The 16,321-nt window shown below is 36.3% G+C and overlaps 4 protein-coding genes across 7 annotated transcripts; 3 read left to right on the top strand and 1 right to left on the bottom strand.

Moving 5' to 3' along the window:
- Positions 1 to 149: 149 nt before the first annotated feature.
- LOC108860975 (putative F-box protein At4g10190) lies at positions 150 to 2,345 on the top strand. The gene is given in 3 exon segments (XM_018634806.2): positions 150 to 801; positions 804 to 1,074; positions 1,076 to 2,345. Coding segments are annotated over 3 exon segments (1,212 nt in total). The 5' UTR covers positions 150 to 596; the 3' UTR covers positions 1,812 to 2,345.
- A 3,459-nt stretch (positions 2,346 to 5,804) lies between these two features.
- LOC108861221 (uncharacterized) lies at positions 5,805 to 7,570 on the bottom strand. Of its 2 annotated transcripts, none has more exons than XM_018635051.2 (6): positions 7,414 to 7,570; positions 7,190 to 7,329; positions 6,762 to 6,927; positions 6,425 to 6,523; positions 6,229 to 6,327; positions 5,805 to 6,145 (listed from the first exon to the last, which is right to left on the bottom strand). In XM_018635051.2, the coding sequence occupies exons 2-6, from the start codon at positions 7,306 to 7,308 to the stop codon at positions 5,975 to 5,977; spliced, it is 654 nt and encodes a 217-aa protein (XP_018490553.1). In that variant the 5' UTR covers positions 7,309 to 7,329; positions 7,414 to 7,570; the 3' UTR covers positions 5,805 to 5,974. The 2 variants fall into 2 exon arrangements, with proteins under 2 accessions (XP_018490553.1, XP_018490551.1); XM_018635049.2 differs by having other exon boundaries at positions 7,190 to 7,342; positions 7,414 to 7,569.
- A 425-nt stretch (positions 7,571 to 7,995) lies between these two features.
- On the top strand, positions 7,996 to 10,199 carry LOC108859973 (uncharacterized). Of its 3 annotated transcripts, XM_018633874.2 has the most exons (6): positions 8,525 to 8,744; positions 8,960 to 9,112; positions 9,189 to 9,408; positions 9,488 to 9,550; positions 9,636 to 9,776; positions 10,008 to 10,199. In XM_018633874.2, the coding sequence occupies exons 2-5, from the start codon at positions 9,000 to 9,002 to the stop codon at positions 9,771 to 9,773; spliced, it is 534 nt and encodes a 177-aa protein (XP_018489376.1). In that variant the 5' UTR covers positions 8,525 to 8,744; positions 8,960 to 8,999; the 3' UTR covers positions 9,774 to 9,776; positions 10,008 to 10,199. The 3 variants fall into 3 exon arrangements, with proteins under 3 accessions (XP_056866229.1, XP_018489376.1, XP_018489375.1); XM_057010249.1 differs by lacking the exons at positions 8,525 to 8,744; positions 10,008 to 10,199 and adding an exon at positions 7,996 to 8,145 and having other exon boundaries at positions 9,636 to 9,992; XM_018633873.2 differs by lacking the exon at positions 10,008 to 10,199 and having other exon boundaries at positions 8,527 to 8,744; positions 9,636 to 9,992.
- Positions 10,200 to 15,188: 4,989 nt separating this feature from the next.
- On the top strand, positions 15,189 to 16,064 carry LOC108857432 (uncharacterized protein At4g14450, chloroplastic). Its single transcript, XM_018631420.2, has one exon. It carries the CDS (start codon positions 15,383 to 15,385, stop codon positions 15,701 to 15,703), a length of 321 nt encoding a protein of 106 aa, XP_018486922.1. The 5' UTR covers positions 15,189 to 15,382; the 3' UTR covers positions 15,704 to 16,064.
- The last annotated feature ends 257 nt before the right edge of the window (positions 16,065 to 16,321 follow it).

The raw sequence follows: 16,321 nt of genomic DNA, 5'->3' as shown, positions 1-16,321 counted from the left end.
AAAAAAGAACTACTTTGGTCATTTTATGTTTTGAAGATTATTTTGTGACAAATATTTTAAATAAGCTATTTGAGATAATTGCCTAATAAACAATGTACAATAAATATTTGTAAATTATTATTTGTACTTGAGTCTATGACTTTTATAGCCAATGTAGAAAAAAACAATCCTACGACCAAAAAAAAACAATCCTACGACCAATGCCTTGCCCTTGATGAATTGCTTAAAGAGCCGTTGAACAAACTACCACAATTCTGTGATACGCAAGCTACAGCCATTGTATAAATATTTGTACATTGGGTTGATGATGAATAAGTATTTCAGTAGTTGCTCCAAAAAATAGAAGAATAAATATTTCATTTTGTGTTATTCATCATCAAACCATCGTTCAGATATTTATACAAATGAGGATCGGCTAGATAAACATGAATAAAGATCTACACTTATTTAATGATATATTTGTATCATTATCTGGACTTATAACTTAACATTATCCGAATACTACAAACACATCGATCACTAGGTTTTTGCAACCGATTTGAAAGTTCTGAGCCACGGTCTCATCTCCAACTTATCTGAAAACTCTGTGCTTAAAGATGATGAGGATGATGAGACTCTGGTTACAAATGATGACGAGGTGGAGAAGACCAGTGATGAGAGTACCAAAAAATAATAGGACAGTGGATCTTCCCGAGGATATGCTTGTGGAGATACTCTCTAGGGTTTCAGAGGCTTCTCTAGCACGGTCCCGTTCTACCTCAAAAGGATGGAACGCTCTTATTAAAAAGAAAGAAAACTTGACTACAAGTCTCTTGTTGTCATCTTGATTGATCGCAGGGTTTATTTATCTAGGCTTGATCTGCACGGCATTCAAGACGGTAACGTTGTTAAGGTAATAAGTCAGCTCAGCTTCAACGATCCTCTTTCTAATTCTTCGGAAGAAGTCAATATACGTCACGTCTTTCACTGCGACGGCCTATTGCTATGCACCACCATGGACAATAGATTGGTTGTTTGGAATCCATGTTCAGGGGAAGTCAGTAGGATGATCAAACCGTTAAATTCCTACTCTAGTTGATGTCTACGCTCTCGGTAAATCCAAGAACAACGAGTACAAAATCTTGAGAGGGCATCATCATGGACATGGTTACTTGGAACCATGCCTTGTTGAGTACGAAATCTATGACTTCACATCTAATTCGTGGAGGGTTATTGGTAAGACTAGAGAGTGGTCCATTCCACGTATGTGGCGAGGTGGAACGTCTGTGAATGGAAATACTTACTGGCTTACTTTTACTTTTAGGAAAAACGGTCCAAGGTCGAGGGATACCTTACGATGTTTTGATTTTTCAACAGAGAGGTTTGAACTTGTGTCTCTTTCTGGTGATCCTCGTTCTTATCATGCTTTTGCTTTATCAGTGACTAGAGAAGAGCAAAAACTTTGTCTCTTAACTTCTTCTCGTGATGAGGTATACGATATAGATGTATGGATGGCAACTAAGGTTAAATGTACCGGAGACATGTCATGGAGTAAACTCCTAACAGTGAAAAGAACCCATCGCTACGAGTTCATTACGCTTTGTGCTGGGATGAGTTTCTTGGCCGATCGGGAGAATAAAGTTTTAGTGCATCCCAGTAGATATAAGAACTCTAGTAACTGCTTACACATTTTGGGAGAGGATAAATACTTACAAGTGGACCTTCATGATGTAGGATCTAAATGCTCACTTCCTGTCACGTATGGTCCAACTTTGGTTCAAATCCAACAAGGTTCTTTCGGGGTAGGCACATGGAAAGCACCACTAACGTGACGTGTAGTTGACACACACTAGTCTATGAATTGTTATCCAAGTGTTCATGATATTTGGTAAATTATAATATAAGTCTTCCTACGCCGTAATTAGTTCCCGTACAATTTCCAACTTTACATACATTATTTACCAGTTTCAAATAGCGTTAACTGAAAAAAGGAAGAGATTTTATTTGTGTAATTTAATTATTATAATTGGTTAGCCTCGTTTGCGGATGATACAATGTTCTTCCTCAGTGCAAACGAGGAAAATTGTGCTGCACTAGTATCAATTCTAACCAGCTACGAAGAGGCCTCAGGCCAGACAATCAATAAGAACAAGTCAGCGGTCACATTTTCTGATGGAACCTCTCCCAAAGATTGAATTCGAAAGTTGGTGAAGGATAGACTTTGATCGAGAAAACGACCAAAGGAAGGTGAAATGGATGATGGATCGAATGCGTAGATGGATGGTGGTTCTTCAGTTGTAGATCGATGGAAAGATCACAACTTGTGTAGAGAATCATTGGCTAAGAGAATGAATTCTGCTTTCCAGCCAAAGACAATGCTTATGGAGAATGAACTCCTTAGCAATACGATGTTCCTAAGAACAAAGGATTCAACAAATTTAAAAGTAGATTTTATTAAAAAGGTTGAATGAATAAACATTACAAAGCTAAGCCTTTATATAATAGGCTGTGTGTAGAAATTAATATTCTAGTCAATCCTAGAAATTATAAAGCTCTTAAAATCATGAAGACTTGACTAGGAATATTGACTTGACCAAAGACCAAGAATTTTGACTGAATTTCGGAAATTGTGTTCGCAAAACTCCATGTCTGATCGTGTCCTTTTGTATGGTCGTCAGTCTCTGAATTGCCGTCAGATTGATATATTATTCGACCCCTTTATTGTATTTTCTTGTTGGGCCTTTCTTCTTTGGACTGAAGCATGATCATAAGCACATATTTAGTAAATCTTCAAGCCCATATCAATTAAACCCAAGCCCATAAGCCAAACCCTCAATTGATATGTTTGTTGCTGAATAGAGTTGCATCATTCCCTCCTCCTTTAAAATGATTTGCCCTCAAATCCGTCGTAATGTAGAACCGGTGGCCCTGAGAGTTGTCCCACGTTATACGCCTATGGTCTGCCTTTGGGAATCACTTGCCTAGCAATAACATTACGAATGAGGATTGAGCTGTCTCGGTTCAACTTCAGAAAGGATGATCTCTTGGCTTTTCGAAGAACTTTTTTTTTTTTTTTTTTTTTAGAAGATGGAAAGACGAGAATGATGAATGACAGAAGTGAACACCGAACCCTCAAGTATGCTCTGATGCCAAATGATAGAACCTCTCCCAAGGATTGAACTCGAAGGTTGGTGAATGATAGACTTTGATCGAGAAAACGACCAAAGGAAGGTGAAATGGATGATGGATCAAAGGCGTAGATGGATGGTGGTTCTTCAGTTGTAGATCGATGGAAAGATCACAACTTGTGTAGAGAATCAATGGCTAAGAGAATGAACTCTGCTTTCCAGCCAAAGACAATGCTTATGGAGAATGAACTCCTTAGCAATACGATGTTCCTAAGAACAAATGATTCAACAAATTTAATAGTAGATTTTATTAAAAAGGTTGAATGAATAAACATTACAAAGCTAAGCCTTTATATAATAGGCTGTGTGTAGAAATTAATATTCTAGTCAATCATAGAAACTATAAAGCTCTTAAAATCATGAAGACTTGACTAGGAATATTGACTTGACCAAAGACCAAGAATTTTGACTGAATTTGGGAAATTGTGCTCGCAAAACTCCATGTCTGATCGTGTCCTTTTGCATGGTCGTCAGTCTCTGAATTGCCGTCAGATTGATATATTATTCGACCCCTTTATTGTATTTTCTTGTTGGGCCTTTCTTCTTTGGACTGAAGCATGATCATAAGCACATATTTAGTAAATCTTCAAGCCCATATCAATTAAACTCAAGCCCATAAGCCAAACCCTCAATTGATATGTTTGTTGCTGAATAGGGTTGCATCATTTTCCCATCGAGCTCCAACGGCTATTAAAAATTCAATCAAAGATGCTCTCAAAATACAAAAGGAAGGGGGAGTAGGGAAGTACTTGGGTCTTCCAGAGCAATTCGGTAGGAGGAAACGAGACCTTTTCTCCTCCATAGTAGATCGCATCCAGCAGAGAGCTCGAAGCTGGTCAACCAAGCGCCTATCCTCGGCTGGAAAACTCGTCATGCTGCAAAGTGTTCTGTCAGCCATTCCCTCTTATTCCATGACGTACTTTAAGCTTCCGGTCTCACTTTGTAAGAGGATCCAGTCAGTCGTCACACGCTTCTGGTGGGACAGCAATGAAACCACCAAGAAAATGGCATGGATATCTTGGGATAGAATGGCTAAGCCAAAGGCTATAGGAGGATTGGGAATGAAGAATTTTCAAAAGTATAATGATTCACTCCTAGCTTAAACCGGGTGGAGGCTAATCACGAACCCATCTTGCCTCCTCGGTAAGATACTGAAGGGGAAGTACTTTCAAGATACTGATTTCCTACAAGCAAGAGAGACATCTTCTATATCTCACGGGTTTAGAGGGATACTGATTGGCCGCGACCTCATCTCCAAAAACTCTGGGTGGGATGTGGGAAATGGACAGTCTATTAATATATGGCAAGATCCTTGGCTGAACTTGAGCCAGCAAGAGCGCCCAATGGGACCAGTCTCCGAGCAAAACGCCTCTCTACTAGTCTCCGACCTCCTCACTGCAGACTACTCATGGGATTCGGATCAAATACAGCTACTGCTACCGGACTATGAATCAAAGATCAGAAGCATCAAACCTAGTCTCACCGGGGCTCCAGACAAGTTTATTTGGCTGGGTACCAAATCAGGAATTTACTCGGTCAAGTCAGGATACTACTTTGTGGCCACAGAAGTAACAGCGATGGCGGGGCAGATTGATCAGTTTAACTGGAAAAAAAATGTGTGGAAGCTGGACTGTGCTCCTAAAGTCCGACACTTTGCCTGGAAACTACTCAAAAGAGCCCTTCCGGTTGGTGAGAGGTTACTAGAAAGACATATCGACGTTGATCCCAAGTGCAAAAGGTGTGGATGCAATGAATCTATTCTTCATCTCCTGTTTCAATGTGAATATGCTCAGAAGGTATGGCAACTAGCCCCCTTCACTACCACGTTGGACTATAGAAGAATTGTAGACTTGATGATCTCCTGGCCTTTGCTCTGTTCACAAAAATGTTTGCCTCCGGCTGGTATCATATCTCCCTCCTTGTTCCCTTGGATTGTTTGGACCATTTGGAAAGCTAGGAACATGTTTGTATTTGAAGGTTTCTCGGCGACACCGGAGGAGACGCTCTCCACGGCGATAAAACTCTCTCGTGAATGGACGACCAACAGCAAAACAGAGCCTACAGCCTCCACCAGCAAGCTCAGTTGCAACAAGGTAGCACAGCCAGATACGGTGACTACGGTGATTAGAGCAGATGCGGCCTGGAATGCGAACTCCAATGTTGCGGGACTAGGATGGGTGATTCTCTCCACGCCACACCACCAAGAATTCAAAGAACGTGTTGAATGGGTCTCCTCGCCAGTCACCACTGTAGCAGAAGGACTCGCGCTCAGGGAAGCCGTGATTATATGCCTTAGCTCGGGGATTACTCACCTAAGGGGAGAGTCGGACTCGACTCAACTGATTCACAGCCTTAACTCGGGCTCGCCTGTTTCGGAACTCCATAGTGTTGTTGCTGATATTCTAGCTTATGCTTCCTCCTTTCAATCTTGCTCTTTTGTTTGGATCTCTAGGGATAAAAATATGATTGCAGATGGTTTACCTAAGATGGCCCTGAACTTTGTAGACAATGTGGTTGTAGATGCTGTTAATGCTCCCAACTAACTCCTCTTTCTATTTAATGAATATGCGTTCCAAAAAAAAAAAAATTGGTTAGCCTCGTGCATATCTTCGATCACCATGTATACTAAGATAATGATAATCACACCTGCTTCTACATGGATTATTAAAGAATCGATACACTGAAAGAGAGAGAGAGGTAATGTTTGTTCCTTGACCAAAAGATAACTCGATAATTAAACCAACACATAAAGACAGTGAATCACATGAATCTGTAAAGGAAGGTAACATATAGAAACTGGCATAGTTCTAGTCAGTTTTAACTTTGGAATCCTTTTTGGCTTTGCTGAGTCTGTGCTTCATGGTCACGAAAAAGAGCAATGCTCCTACTACGGCCAATGCCTTGATGAAGCTTAAGAGGCGTCGAAAAAACTCGTTATCTCCGAACAAGGCAGGGTTTGTAACTGCGTGATCCGCAAGCTACACAAAAACGTACATTACACTCAGTCCTGACAAAGATCTCGCAGTCTAAACTTTATTACACATGGGTGTCAAAAACGCACCTCACGGAATTTTGATACGGCTTGCTCAATTTGCTGCTCGTCAAAGTTTGACTTGTATAATTTGTGTGCGGCATCATACGACATAGTTTCGTTTAGGACCTAAACAAACGAACCAGGAGACAAAATAAGAAAAAAAAAATGAGACTCGAAAGAAAACATAATGGCTGAAAAGGAACATAGAAATGTTGTTATATACCCTTTTGAACTTGAGGTAAAACAGTCCCAATTCTTCAACGTCGATGCGGTGGTTGTAAAAATCATGGTGTATCATTGTAGCAATACCTTGTTGTAGAAGCTAGATAAACCACAAGGAAACAGATCAATTTGAGCATAAAACCGAGAGATCTATTACTAACTAACTATATATAAGCGATGCAGCCGAAAATAAAAGGAACTACATAGTATTACGAGTCTAACTATTATTTCTTTTTCTTTTTGATCAAAACTGTTTTGTATATTAATTAAGTAGTGACCTTGTTCTAGTTAGAGTTGGTTCAAGGGTTTCAAGCTTTTATTATAAGAGCAAACTGTACCAAGAGGAAGGCTCCAAAGAAGTTGCCATAGATGAAGATAAGTCCACCAAGCGTCTTCACTATGATACTAACTGCCATAAGATGCTTAATCTGATCTCCTGAATAGCCTAACTTGGGTCTCCAGTAATCCTCTGTTGTTTCCCAATTGGATCTGAGCTCCATGTAACTAAATATAACAAAGAACAAAAAGTTCCACTAATTGAGTTTAATCAATAACTGAGAGGAGCATCTGATACTCCTAGGAATCTCACATAGGAAATGAGTTACGATCTAAACAATATATAAAGGACACTAGTGACCTAGTCCATCACTATGATTAAGAAAATTAAGATTTCAAAACATCTTGCAACGTTACTTATGGATTCTTGAAATCCTGTGAATTATAAGTAAAGATTGTGAAAACAGAGGAGGTGGTAGATGAGTCTTACTCATGCCAAGCAGAGAAGAAGAAGGATGATGCAAAGAGAGCTCTTCCAATAGTTTCTACATAAGGGAAAGTAGCAACTTTTCTTCCTAAGTTGTTCACTTTTTTCTGCACAAAATCCATCTCTGATGCTTACTGCGTACCCTACAAAAGTAAACTAGACGAAGATGATGATTATAAAGAGGAAAAAAGTGAACGTTTGACGATTGTATTGAAAGGAAGTCTTACTGTTACTCTTAACTAGCGTGTGGAGGAGGGATTTGAAGACGAAGCCAAAATAAAAATTGGTGATAAAGTGATGATTTACAAGAGAATTTCAACTCGGTTTTCCTCTTGAAAAATATATATAAAATTGCACGTTCTAAGCGCTTTAAAAAAAAATTAGGAATGATTAGACTAATAACACCAGTAACAAGAAAAAGATCGAGTCTTTTTATATAAGATTTTAATTTGGAAATTGCAAGGAAACATAGATGAAGAAGGTGAGGACCCGTTATGTGCATAGAATACTGCATTGACAGCTGTAATTATGTATATTCGGTGCACCATTAATCAATACCTCATTCTTTACACCTATATAAACTTGGTGTGTTAATCAAGCAGAAAGCAAGAGAGTATAACAAATAAACTATATAGATTCGAACATAGTAATTCCAATTCGAACACATACGTACAAACAACGGTTGTAACAGCTCTTAGACACTTATTTTAGGTATTCGACACTTGGCTACAAAACATGCAACACTTAAACATTGGATAGACACTTGTTATAACAATTCACACCAGAACAAAATCATTCGTAATTCCTTACGTGCAAGATTGAAACAACTCATACAAGGATTTGGTCAAAACAAAAGTAGAGAGACTGCGAAGAGGTTGGCTATGTGTTAAAGAATAAATTAAGTTCAAGGGAGAAGAACACTGCCGGTAAAATCCTCATAATCATATCTATCTAAGAAGGTGATTTACTTGTTTGATTTTGGTTCGTTATTTTTATTACATTCATGCTTAATCTAGTTTGTAAGAAGATAGATCCCACTTCAAACCCACGTGATTACATTAATATCACTACTGTACACTGTCTTCTTAATTTATCGTAAGAATTATGAGTCATGGCAGACAAGACACCTACTAATCTTATTCTCTAATTAGTAATATACATAAAAACTCTTTCTACCATAAACCTCTTTCGCTGAAGATGGGGTTATTGACTTATATGCGAGTAAATTAGTTGTCATGTGAACGCCAATGGATGATGGATCCAATCTAACCAATAATGTCAGTATTATATTTAAGGGTGATACTATGTTATGCAACGCACAACTCTATCATTAATTTTATTTAATTAGTAGTGTTTTTTTGTGTAAACGTTGACTTCAAAAACACCCAAATCATGATTCTCACTTTCTCTAAGATATAAAACACATGTAAATCATTTTATAGTGAACAACATATTAAGGCTTCAATTTGTTAAAGAATTCTTCTCTAACTTATAAACTTTCTGTTTAGTTACTTTTTCTTTGCTAAAGATTCATCAAAGCCTTTACTTTTTGGAACAAGTAAGTATCTCTCCACCCTAATCAACACCTCAATTCTTCTCTCTTCTAGTGAAAACAATAAATGAGAGAAAAAGTTATTTTTAGAACAAATAAGATCAGTTTTTTTTCCTAGAGTTATTGGCCAAACAAATGATTCTCATAAAGATTCGTATATATATATATCGTCCCTATGATGATGTTGAACTGTTTTCCTGTTTTGACCGCTACTTCATCAGATTTCATAGCTAAAATTGACATCAAGAACAGAGTCCGAGGATGTCAAACGTCAAGAACATGATGTGCACAACCTTAACAAGGTCCATGCCAGCAATTGCATTCTTCGGTAGAATGGCATTTGCCCTTGTCTTTATCATCTCTGCTATCCAAGAGTAAGAAAAATAAAGTAATCCCTCCAATATTTGAATCAATAAGGCTTGACCTTTTTTGTCACGTACATGTTCTCAGCTATGCTGATCATTTTGGTGGCGGTGGCGGGCCGCTAGAGAAGACGGTGGGACCAGCAGTAAATGTGATGACCAAATATGGCTCTAAGGTTCTCACGTTTTACACAGGAATGCAAGTTGTCGCATTCGACGTCAGACTTTTAGAGTTTTCACTCATAACCGCAAAGGGAACTGCGGCTTTGTGGTTCATCTTTGGACAATCTATGCCGGCTTACTTCTTGGTAAAACCATATATTTATATCTTGAATCTTTTTCTTCTTTGGCAAGATTCTGATCTCAAAACATGTTTTCTTGTATCAGCTCGCAACTCAAATGCTCTCAACTGTTATCCCTTTCCCTACAAACTTGAACGACTTCACTCAGGTTAGTAACTAGATTGATGCCTCGTAAATCCACATATTGGTCTAATGTGATCAATTAATTAACAAATAATGTGATTGATTTGCAGAACTTGACGTTAATGGGTGCGTTGCTCTATTACATTGGATTAAAGCATAGTATCGACAACCTCGAGGAGGGCGAGAAGAGCAAGGAGAAGGAAAAAGAAGATGACAAGCCGTCCACCTCCAAATCCAAAGCGAACTAAAATGTAAATTTCACAAACTCATTTGCTTTGTTTCGTTAGTTGTTATTGCCTCCCCCGAGCGCCTTGTCGGATATGTGTGTTTACCTTCTTTACAGACAGCTCTCTTTAATATCAGTTTCCGATCGAATGCTTTGTCTTTTGTTATGTTTCCTGGTTCCTGTATTGGATTGTTCACCTATGAAACGTAGAGTTTATATGGTTATATCCACCATTGACCTATTTTCTTTCCTATAGGAAATAGGAAATGCCACGTTAAGGGTTGTGCACAACACAACTAATGACGTGCTTCCAACTAAGCGTATCAAAGTCGCTGACCAATGAAAATGGCAGTACTGTAATTTTTTTTTTGTAACAGCAGTACTCTTTATTTTATTTTTTGTCAACCGCAGCAGTACTCTAATATCAAACAATTTCGCAACATCGGAATCGTTCATCTTAGACTATAGACACTAGGAACTCAAGCTCTAAGGGAGAGATAGAACTCTAAGACCATGTTTATCCCTGAACCCCAAATGGGGGTTCTTTCTTCTTCTTCTTTTTTTTTTTTTTTTTTCTTTTTTTTTCAAAAAAAAAATAAATAAACAAACCAATCGTGGGCCACCACGTGTCAGTGGGGCCCACGATCATGAACAAACTCAACCAATTTCGTCTCTTCCTCAGACGACTTCTTTCCTTGGTTCTGTCAATTTTGTGGGTCCCCCACCCTCTCTCCTCCCTCAAGACACCTCCAAATAATCCCGATAAACCTGCTCTAAGCAAAAGCTCGATCTCTAGTCAAAACATCAAAACATCAAACACAAAGGTAGTACGTGTGGATAATTGGATTTTTAGTATTACTAGGTGTTTTCCTGCACCATGTGCAGTAAAAGAATTTTAAAATATTTTTAATAGATAAATATAAATTATATTTATTTTTTATTAATATTATAAATTTTCTTTTTTCTTATCAATATTTTAATATAAATTTGATTTAACTGAACATTAAAATTAAGATAAAAACAATTTTGTTTATTTTGAATTATATTTAATAATGTGCATGTATATTGTTAAAATTATAATCTTAGGGAGTTTTTTCTATCTATTTATTTTAATTAAATATATTAAATAAATATGTAAAATTGCATAATTGTCAAAAATTAAAATTAAACAATATTTATAAAATATGTAGATATATATAAGAATCTAATGATTTTACGATTTAATTTGATTTTATGATTTAATTTTTGTAATTTTCTAAAAATATGTAATATATTTTTGAAATATTTTTTAATTTAAATGATATTTCGAAATTTGAAATGCCATAATTGAATATATTTATTTTAATGATGATTTATGAGTTATTACCATATTTAAAAAAATCCAAATATATAAATCGACAATAAATGTAATATATGAGTTATTACCATATTTTATAAAGTTTACCAAATATATAAATTAACATTAAATATAATTGTCCATGTCATATTAATCTATAAGACATATCATCAATTTTAGTAGCCATGTCACAATTATTAATCTAGGTGTTTTACTGCACCATGTGTACTGATGAATTTTTTAAAAGTTAAATTTTATATTTTAAAATGTAATTTATTAATATTATATATTTTATTATTTTGACCAATAATTAATATAAATGTCATTAATTAAGCATAAAATTAAGAGAAAATATTTTTTTATTTTAAATTATATTTAAGAATATATATGTATATATATAAAGTTAAAATCTTAGATTAAAAAATTATTTATTTTATTTGGTTAAATGTATTAAATCAACTTATACAAAATAACTATCATATAAAATTGTATAATTATCAAAAATTAAAACTAAATAATATTTATATAATTTGTAGATATCTAAAAGAAACTAATGATATCTAAAAAATTTTATAATTATAAAAGTAAAATTATATAATATTTCGAAATTCAAAATGTCATATTTGAATATATTTATTTTAGTGATTATTTATGAGTTATTACCATATTCTACAAAGTTTACCAAAAATATAAATCAATATTAAATGTAATATATGAGTTAATGCTATATTCTAAAAAGATTTCCAAAAATATATACAGCATTAAATGTAATTGTCCATGTCATATTTAACTATATGACATGTCATCAATCTTAATAGTCACGTCACAATTTTTTTTGTAAAAACGATTGTGGAGAAGACATGTGGCAAATCACTTCTCAAATATAGACTAGGGGATTAGATTGGATATCAATCGTAATCAGTTACTGATTTGACTAAACTTGTTCTCTAAACCAGATAAAAGTACACGAAAAGATCACTTAAATCAAAGAAGAATTGACATAAAGGACTGATAAATGAACACGTATACAGTTACAGGCTTACTTTAATGAAGTTTGAAAATTTCCGTGTTGAACTTTATGTAGATAGTGCTTTGGAATTTATTTTCTATATTTTTCTTAAGTAATCAAATGCGATTCAAGGCCCACGAAAATATGTTCAACAATATATTTCCCGTGGTAGTTTACAAGTCATATCAATGATATCGCTACATTACCTACCGACGTTATCGCGTTTGACGTCAAGCATAATCGACATTAAATTTCTTGATGTTTCACTTTCATCATTAGTATTTCAGCCTTGTGACTATTCTTTTCACTACCGAGCCATATTGATTAACTACTCGGATAAAATTATCTTTGTGGATCTTGGTCCTTAATCAACCGTTGTACTAACGTTCTCTTGCTGCCTTCATCTCTGCCTTCATCTCAATCGATGCCGTGACAAAGACGTAAGTGCAAAGCTGCTAGCGATTATTAGGAAATCCTATCTATATTCACTATAATTACCTATATAGTTCAATATATTTACAATATTAGACATAATCATAAGTATAATGGCTAAGGGATATTGTCTTGTATATATATCGTTGCATATCCTTCTAATAAATACAAGTTTACAGTTTACATTCATATATATATATGTACATTACATGGTATTAGAGAATCTATCTCTTTTTGAAGAAGAGTAACATCAGGATCTTGATCTCTTATTCTATTGTCAATGTTCTCCTTTCTGCTGCTGACTGAATTATGCGCGACCGACTTCTAGAATCTACCTAGCTTAGTAAATGCAACAACATCAATAAAAAAAATGAAAAAGTTTCTCGTAAGTAAATAATTAAGTGGAAAATCTTCCATTTGAAAAAACAAATTTGACACTTATCGAATTATTAAAAGTAAATAATTTGGATGGGTTGATCTCCCCCTATGTTTCCTTTTTTCTTTTCCTTGTTATTTTGAAAAAAAAAGAAAATTGCTCAGTAACAAGACAACAATGTAAAACTGTATAAATTTTAATATCACTACAAAAAACCAGTGATAAATGTATGTACTTAGTTACTAGTCAATAATTTTGATTTTATTGATATTTTAAATAATTATATGGATAACAATATATAGAACATGAAATAATGTAGTCGATAGTGAATAAAGTGATGCCAAAAATTCATGAAAATAATTGCTTAATAACACTGTATTTCTCATGTATTCTCTACCATTGTATTGTATGGATCGAAAATGGACCACAAGTGCAAATACCTTAACTAAATGGGAGTATATATGAATACAATACTTTACTAAACACCACCTTAGTTTGACAAAAAAACACCACCTTCACCTTTTTTTAATTATAAAATTTATATATATATCTTTTAAAGTAAAAAAAATTACAGGAACCGACTAAAACCAATCTAAACTGGTCTTAAACCAACCAGTTACAACAACCGACAGAACATTGAATCTAAAGTTGTCAGATAGTGACCAACTCAACCATCATATCGCAAGACGGCGAGCCGACACGGAAAAGAGAGATCAGGACCCTTTAAAACCAAGCAAACTGTAATCTGCTGTCACATCGCAAGACGGTGGTTCACCTTCGGCCTAGCATTCCTCCACCGGAAGAAAGATGGTCATGTCCTTGAAACTAAGAAGGATATGGTACCTTGGCGAGAGCAGCTTCTCTGTGACTAGGAAACCCGCAAAGAAGCAAAGAAGTTAACTCCACTAATTGAACTAAAGCTGATATTCTCTGAGCTGGGATGAGCGAGCTCCACGCGTGCTGCCGAAAGGAGGGAAGGAGCAAGATGATCAGACGCGCCGCTTCCGCTGCTAGACACACGCCTCCACTGAGAACCAGAGGAGGTTGCTTCTTTCTTCGGATGCACCACCGTCGGTCAACAATAACACAACAACTCCGGAGGGGAACCACTGCTGAGAAGCAACGACATTCCACATACAAAAGACAAAAAAACCGAGAGCGGAAGAAAGAAATCCAATGAAACACTGAATCCGAAGATTTGAAAGAAATCTCCCTCGAGAAATCTCCACGTGTCATCTCCAGAGACTGACCCACATGTATCAATGATGGGTCAGATGATACCGCTTAAATAATAAAATGCTGATTTGTTAAAAAGAAATAGATTAGATTCGATGGATCTGCTAGCATAAACTATAAAGATGACATCCCTAAACCAGGGTTCGACCCTCCCATGTTTAAAAAGATCATGGATTCGCCGCTGATCATCGCCAAAGTTTGCAAGAGAAGCGGTCAAAGGATTCCGGGAGTTACAAGCGAGGAACCTAAACGCCGACTTCATCTGCATGACGCCGATCTACGAGCCTCTCACACCAAAACTGCCGCCAAACTCTACGGAAAGATTCACCGCACACAGATCCAACTGGTTGGAGCCGCCAACCGTCGAAAGTTTCAGGGTTTTGATCTAACGGCCCAAGAAACTACTACACCAACAGATGAAGCAAACTAAAAATAGTGTAAGAATGGCAAAATTCGGCGACAGTGAAAACTATCGCGCCGGAAAAATGCAAGATCTGGATTATATTTAAATTAAATAAATCAATAGTAATGAGAAACTGTCAAGATCTGGCGGTGGCATGAAGAATCAGCTAAACCAAGTCCATTGGATCCTAGTTACTGTGGGTCACACCTCTCAACGTCGATTCTCTCGTTGCTTTTTCATTATTCAACGTAGTCATCCATTTTCTTTTTCTCATGTGAATATGAGAAACAACCCCAGAATAGAATAAATAGTGAAACTTGTTTTTAGGTTGAGCAACAAATCAAATTGACGAAAAGAAACCTAGTTGCTTTTTGTCAAATGGTATGAATCATTTAGTAAATTAGGGAAAGAAAGTAAGAAACATAGAATAGAATATTATTAGGTAGGAAAAATTAGTCCCCTAGATTTAACCACGTTTCTAGTAAAAAAAAAAAGTTTATAGAAGAAATAAAAGAAACGTAGGACTGAGAAATCCAGCAAAGCCACAGAAAATAAAGTAGAAAAGTTAAACAAAAACAGCTAAGTCCTTCCTTTCATTATCTTTGACCATACCCAAACTATGTGTACAGTCCACATAAAAACACACCACCTTTCTATGCATAACACACGCACACGCCTTTGTATATATACACAGACACGCACACGAATCTTTAAGGCTCACATATCAAAACTCTATCTTCTCTGTCAGATATTGACGGACGAACCACAAATCTCGTTTTAGCTTCCAATTCGCTATTTTAGTATTCTTCTTCAACACACACCCGTTTAGTTCGCTCTTTATGTCTACGACGATCAAGACACCGGGCTGCAGCTCTGGTTCCGGTAATCAGCGGCAGCCTAGTCGTTTACAAAAGAGACCTCCGGCGTTAAAGATAGTTCCTGCCCCGACGAATAACTGGAAAACGGCTATACCTCTCCTCTCGCCGTTAGCTCTTTCCCCAGACTCACCGGTCTACCACCAACCGCCGGTTGAGAATCAGACCAAAGCTGCTGCGGTTGCGGTTGAGAAGACGCCAGTTTTCAAGACGTGGCAGCATCCTGCAGCGCCGTTTTGTTACGAGCCATCATCTACGTTTGTTCCACCGTTCGTACCTGTTTAGTTTTAGATCCAAAGGTTCAAAAAGTACAGTTTTTTTTTTGTCTTTTGGTCTTGTGTAGATCTAATGGCCCACATTTACGCGATTTGTTTTTAAACAAACGCGCGTTTTACTATTTTATAGTTGGAACAACGCGATTTGCTTTAAAAAAAAAAATTAAAGACTATTAAATAACAACGCGATTTGCTTTAAAAAATAAAATTAAAGACTATTAAATAACATGTGTCTGTTTACCGGCGTGGTGCAACTCTGCAAAACACATAGATCAGTCGGTCGTCAAACACATCGAAAAGTCTAATCCGGATTTTAATTATTGTGTATGCCTATGCGTATAAAAGAGTACTACGGCTTCGAATGTTTACAACCGGCCAAAATCAAGATGGTAGCCCAAAACAATGATATAAGGTCAAAGCCCAAACCATTCAGTTATAATAAATCAAAACCCAAGACCAAAAAGCAATTGCTTCCTTCAATCTTCTAACTCCTTCTCTGAAGTCTATTTTTTACCGAAAACAATCTCTCATGGAAAGCTCTTTACAGACTCATCCTTCACAGTCACAGGTTCCTTCTCTTGCTTGTTTTTTGCTTTGCTTCTGTTCCTATCTAGATCTTCTTCTCCAT

The sequence above is a fragment of the Raphanus sativus genome, chromosome 5 (assembly GCF_000801105.2).
Source record: "Raphanus sativus cultivar WK10039 chromosome 5, ASM80110v3, whole genome shotgun sequence".
Classification (NCBI taxonomy): domain Eukaryota; kingdom Viridiplantae; phylum Streptophyta; class Magnoliopsida; order Brassicales; family Brassicaceae; genus Raphanus; species Raphanus sativus.
This window is presented reverse-complemented; position numbering and strand designations above follow the sequence as displayed.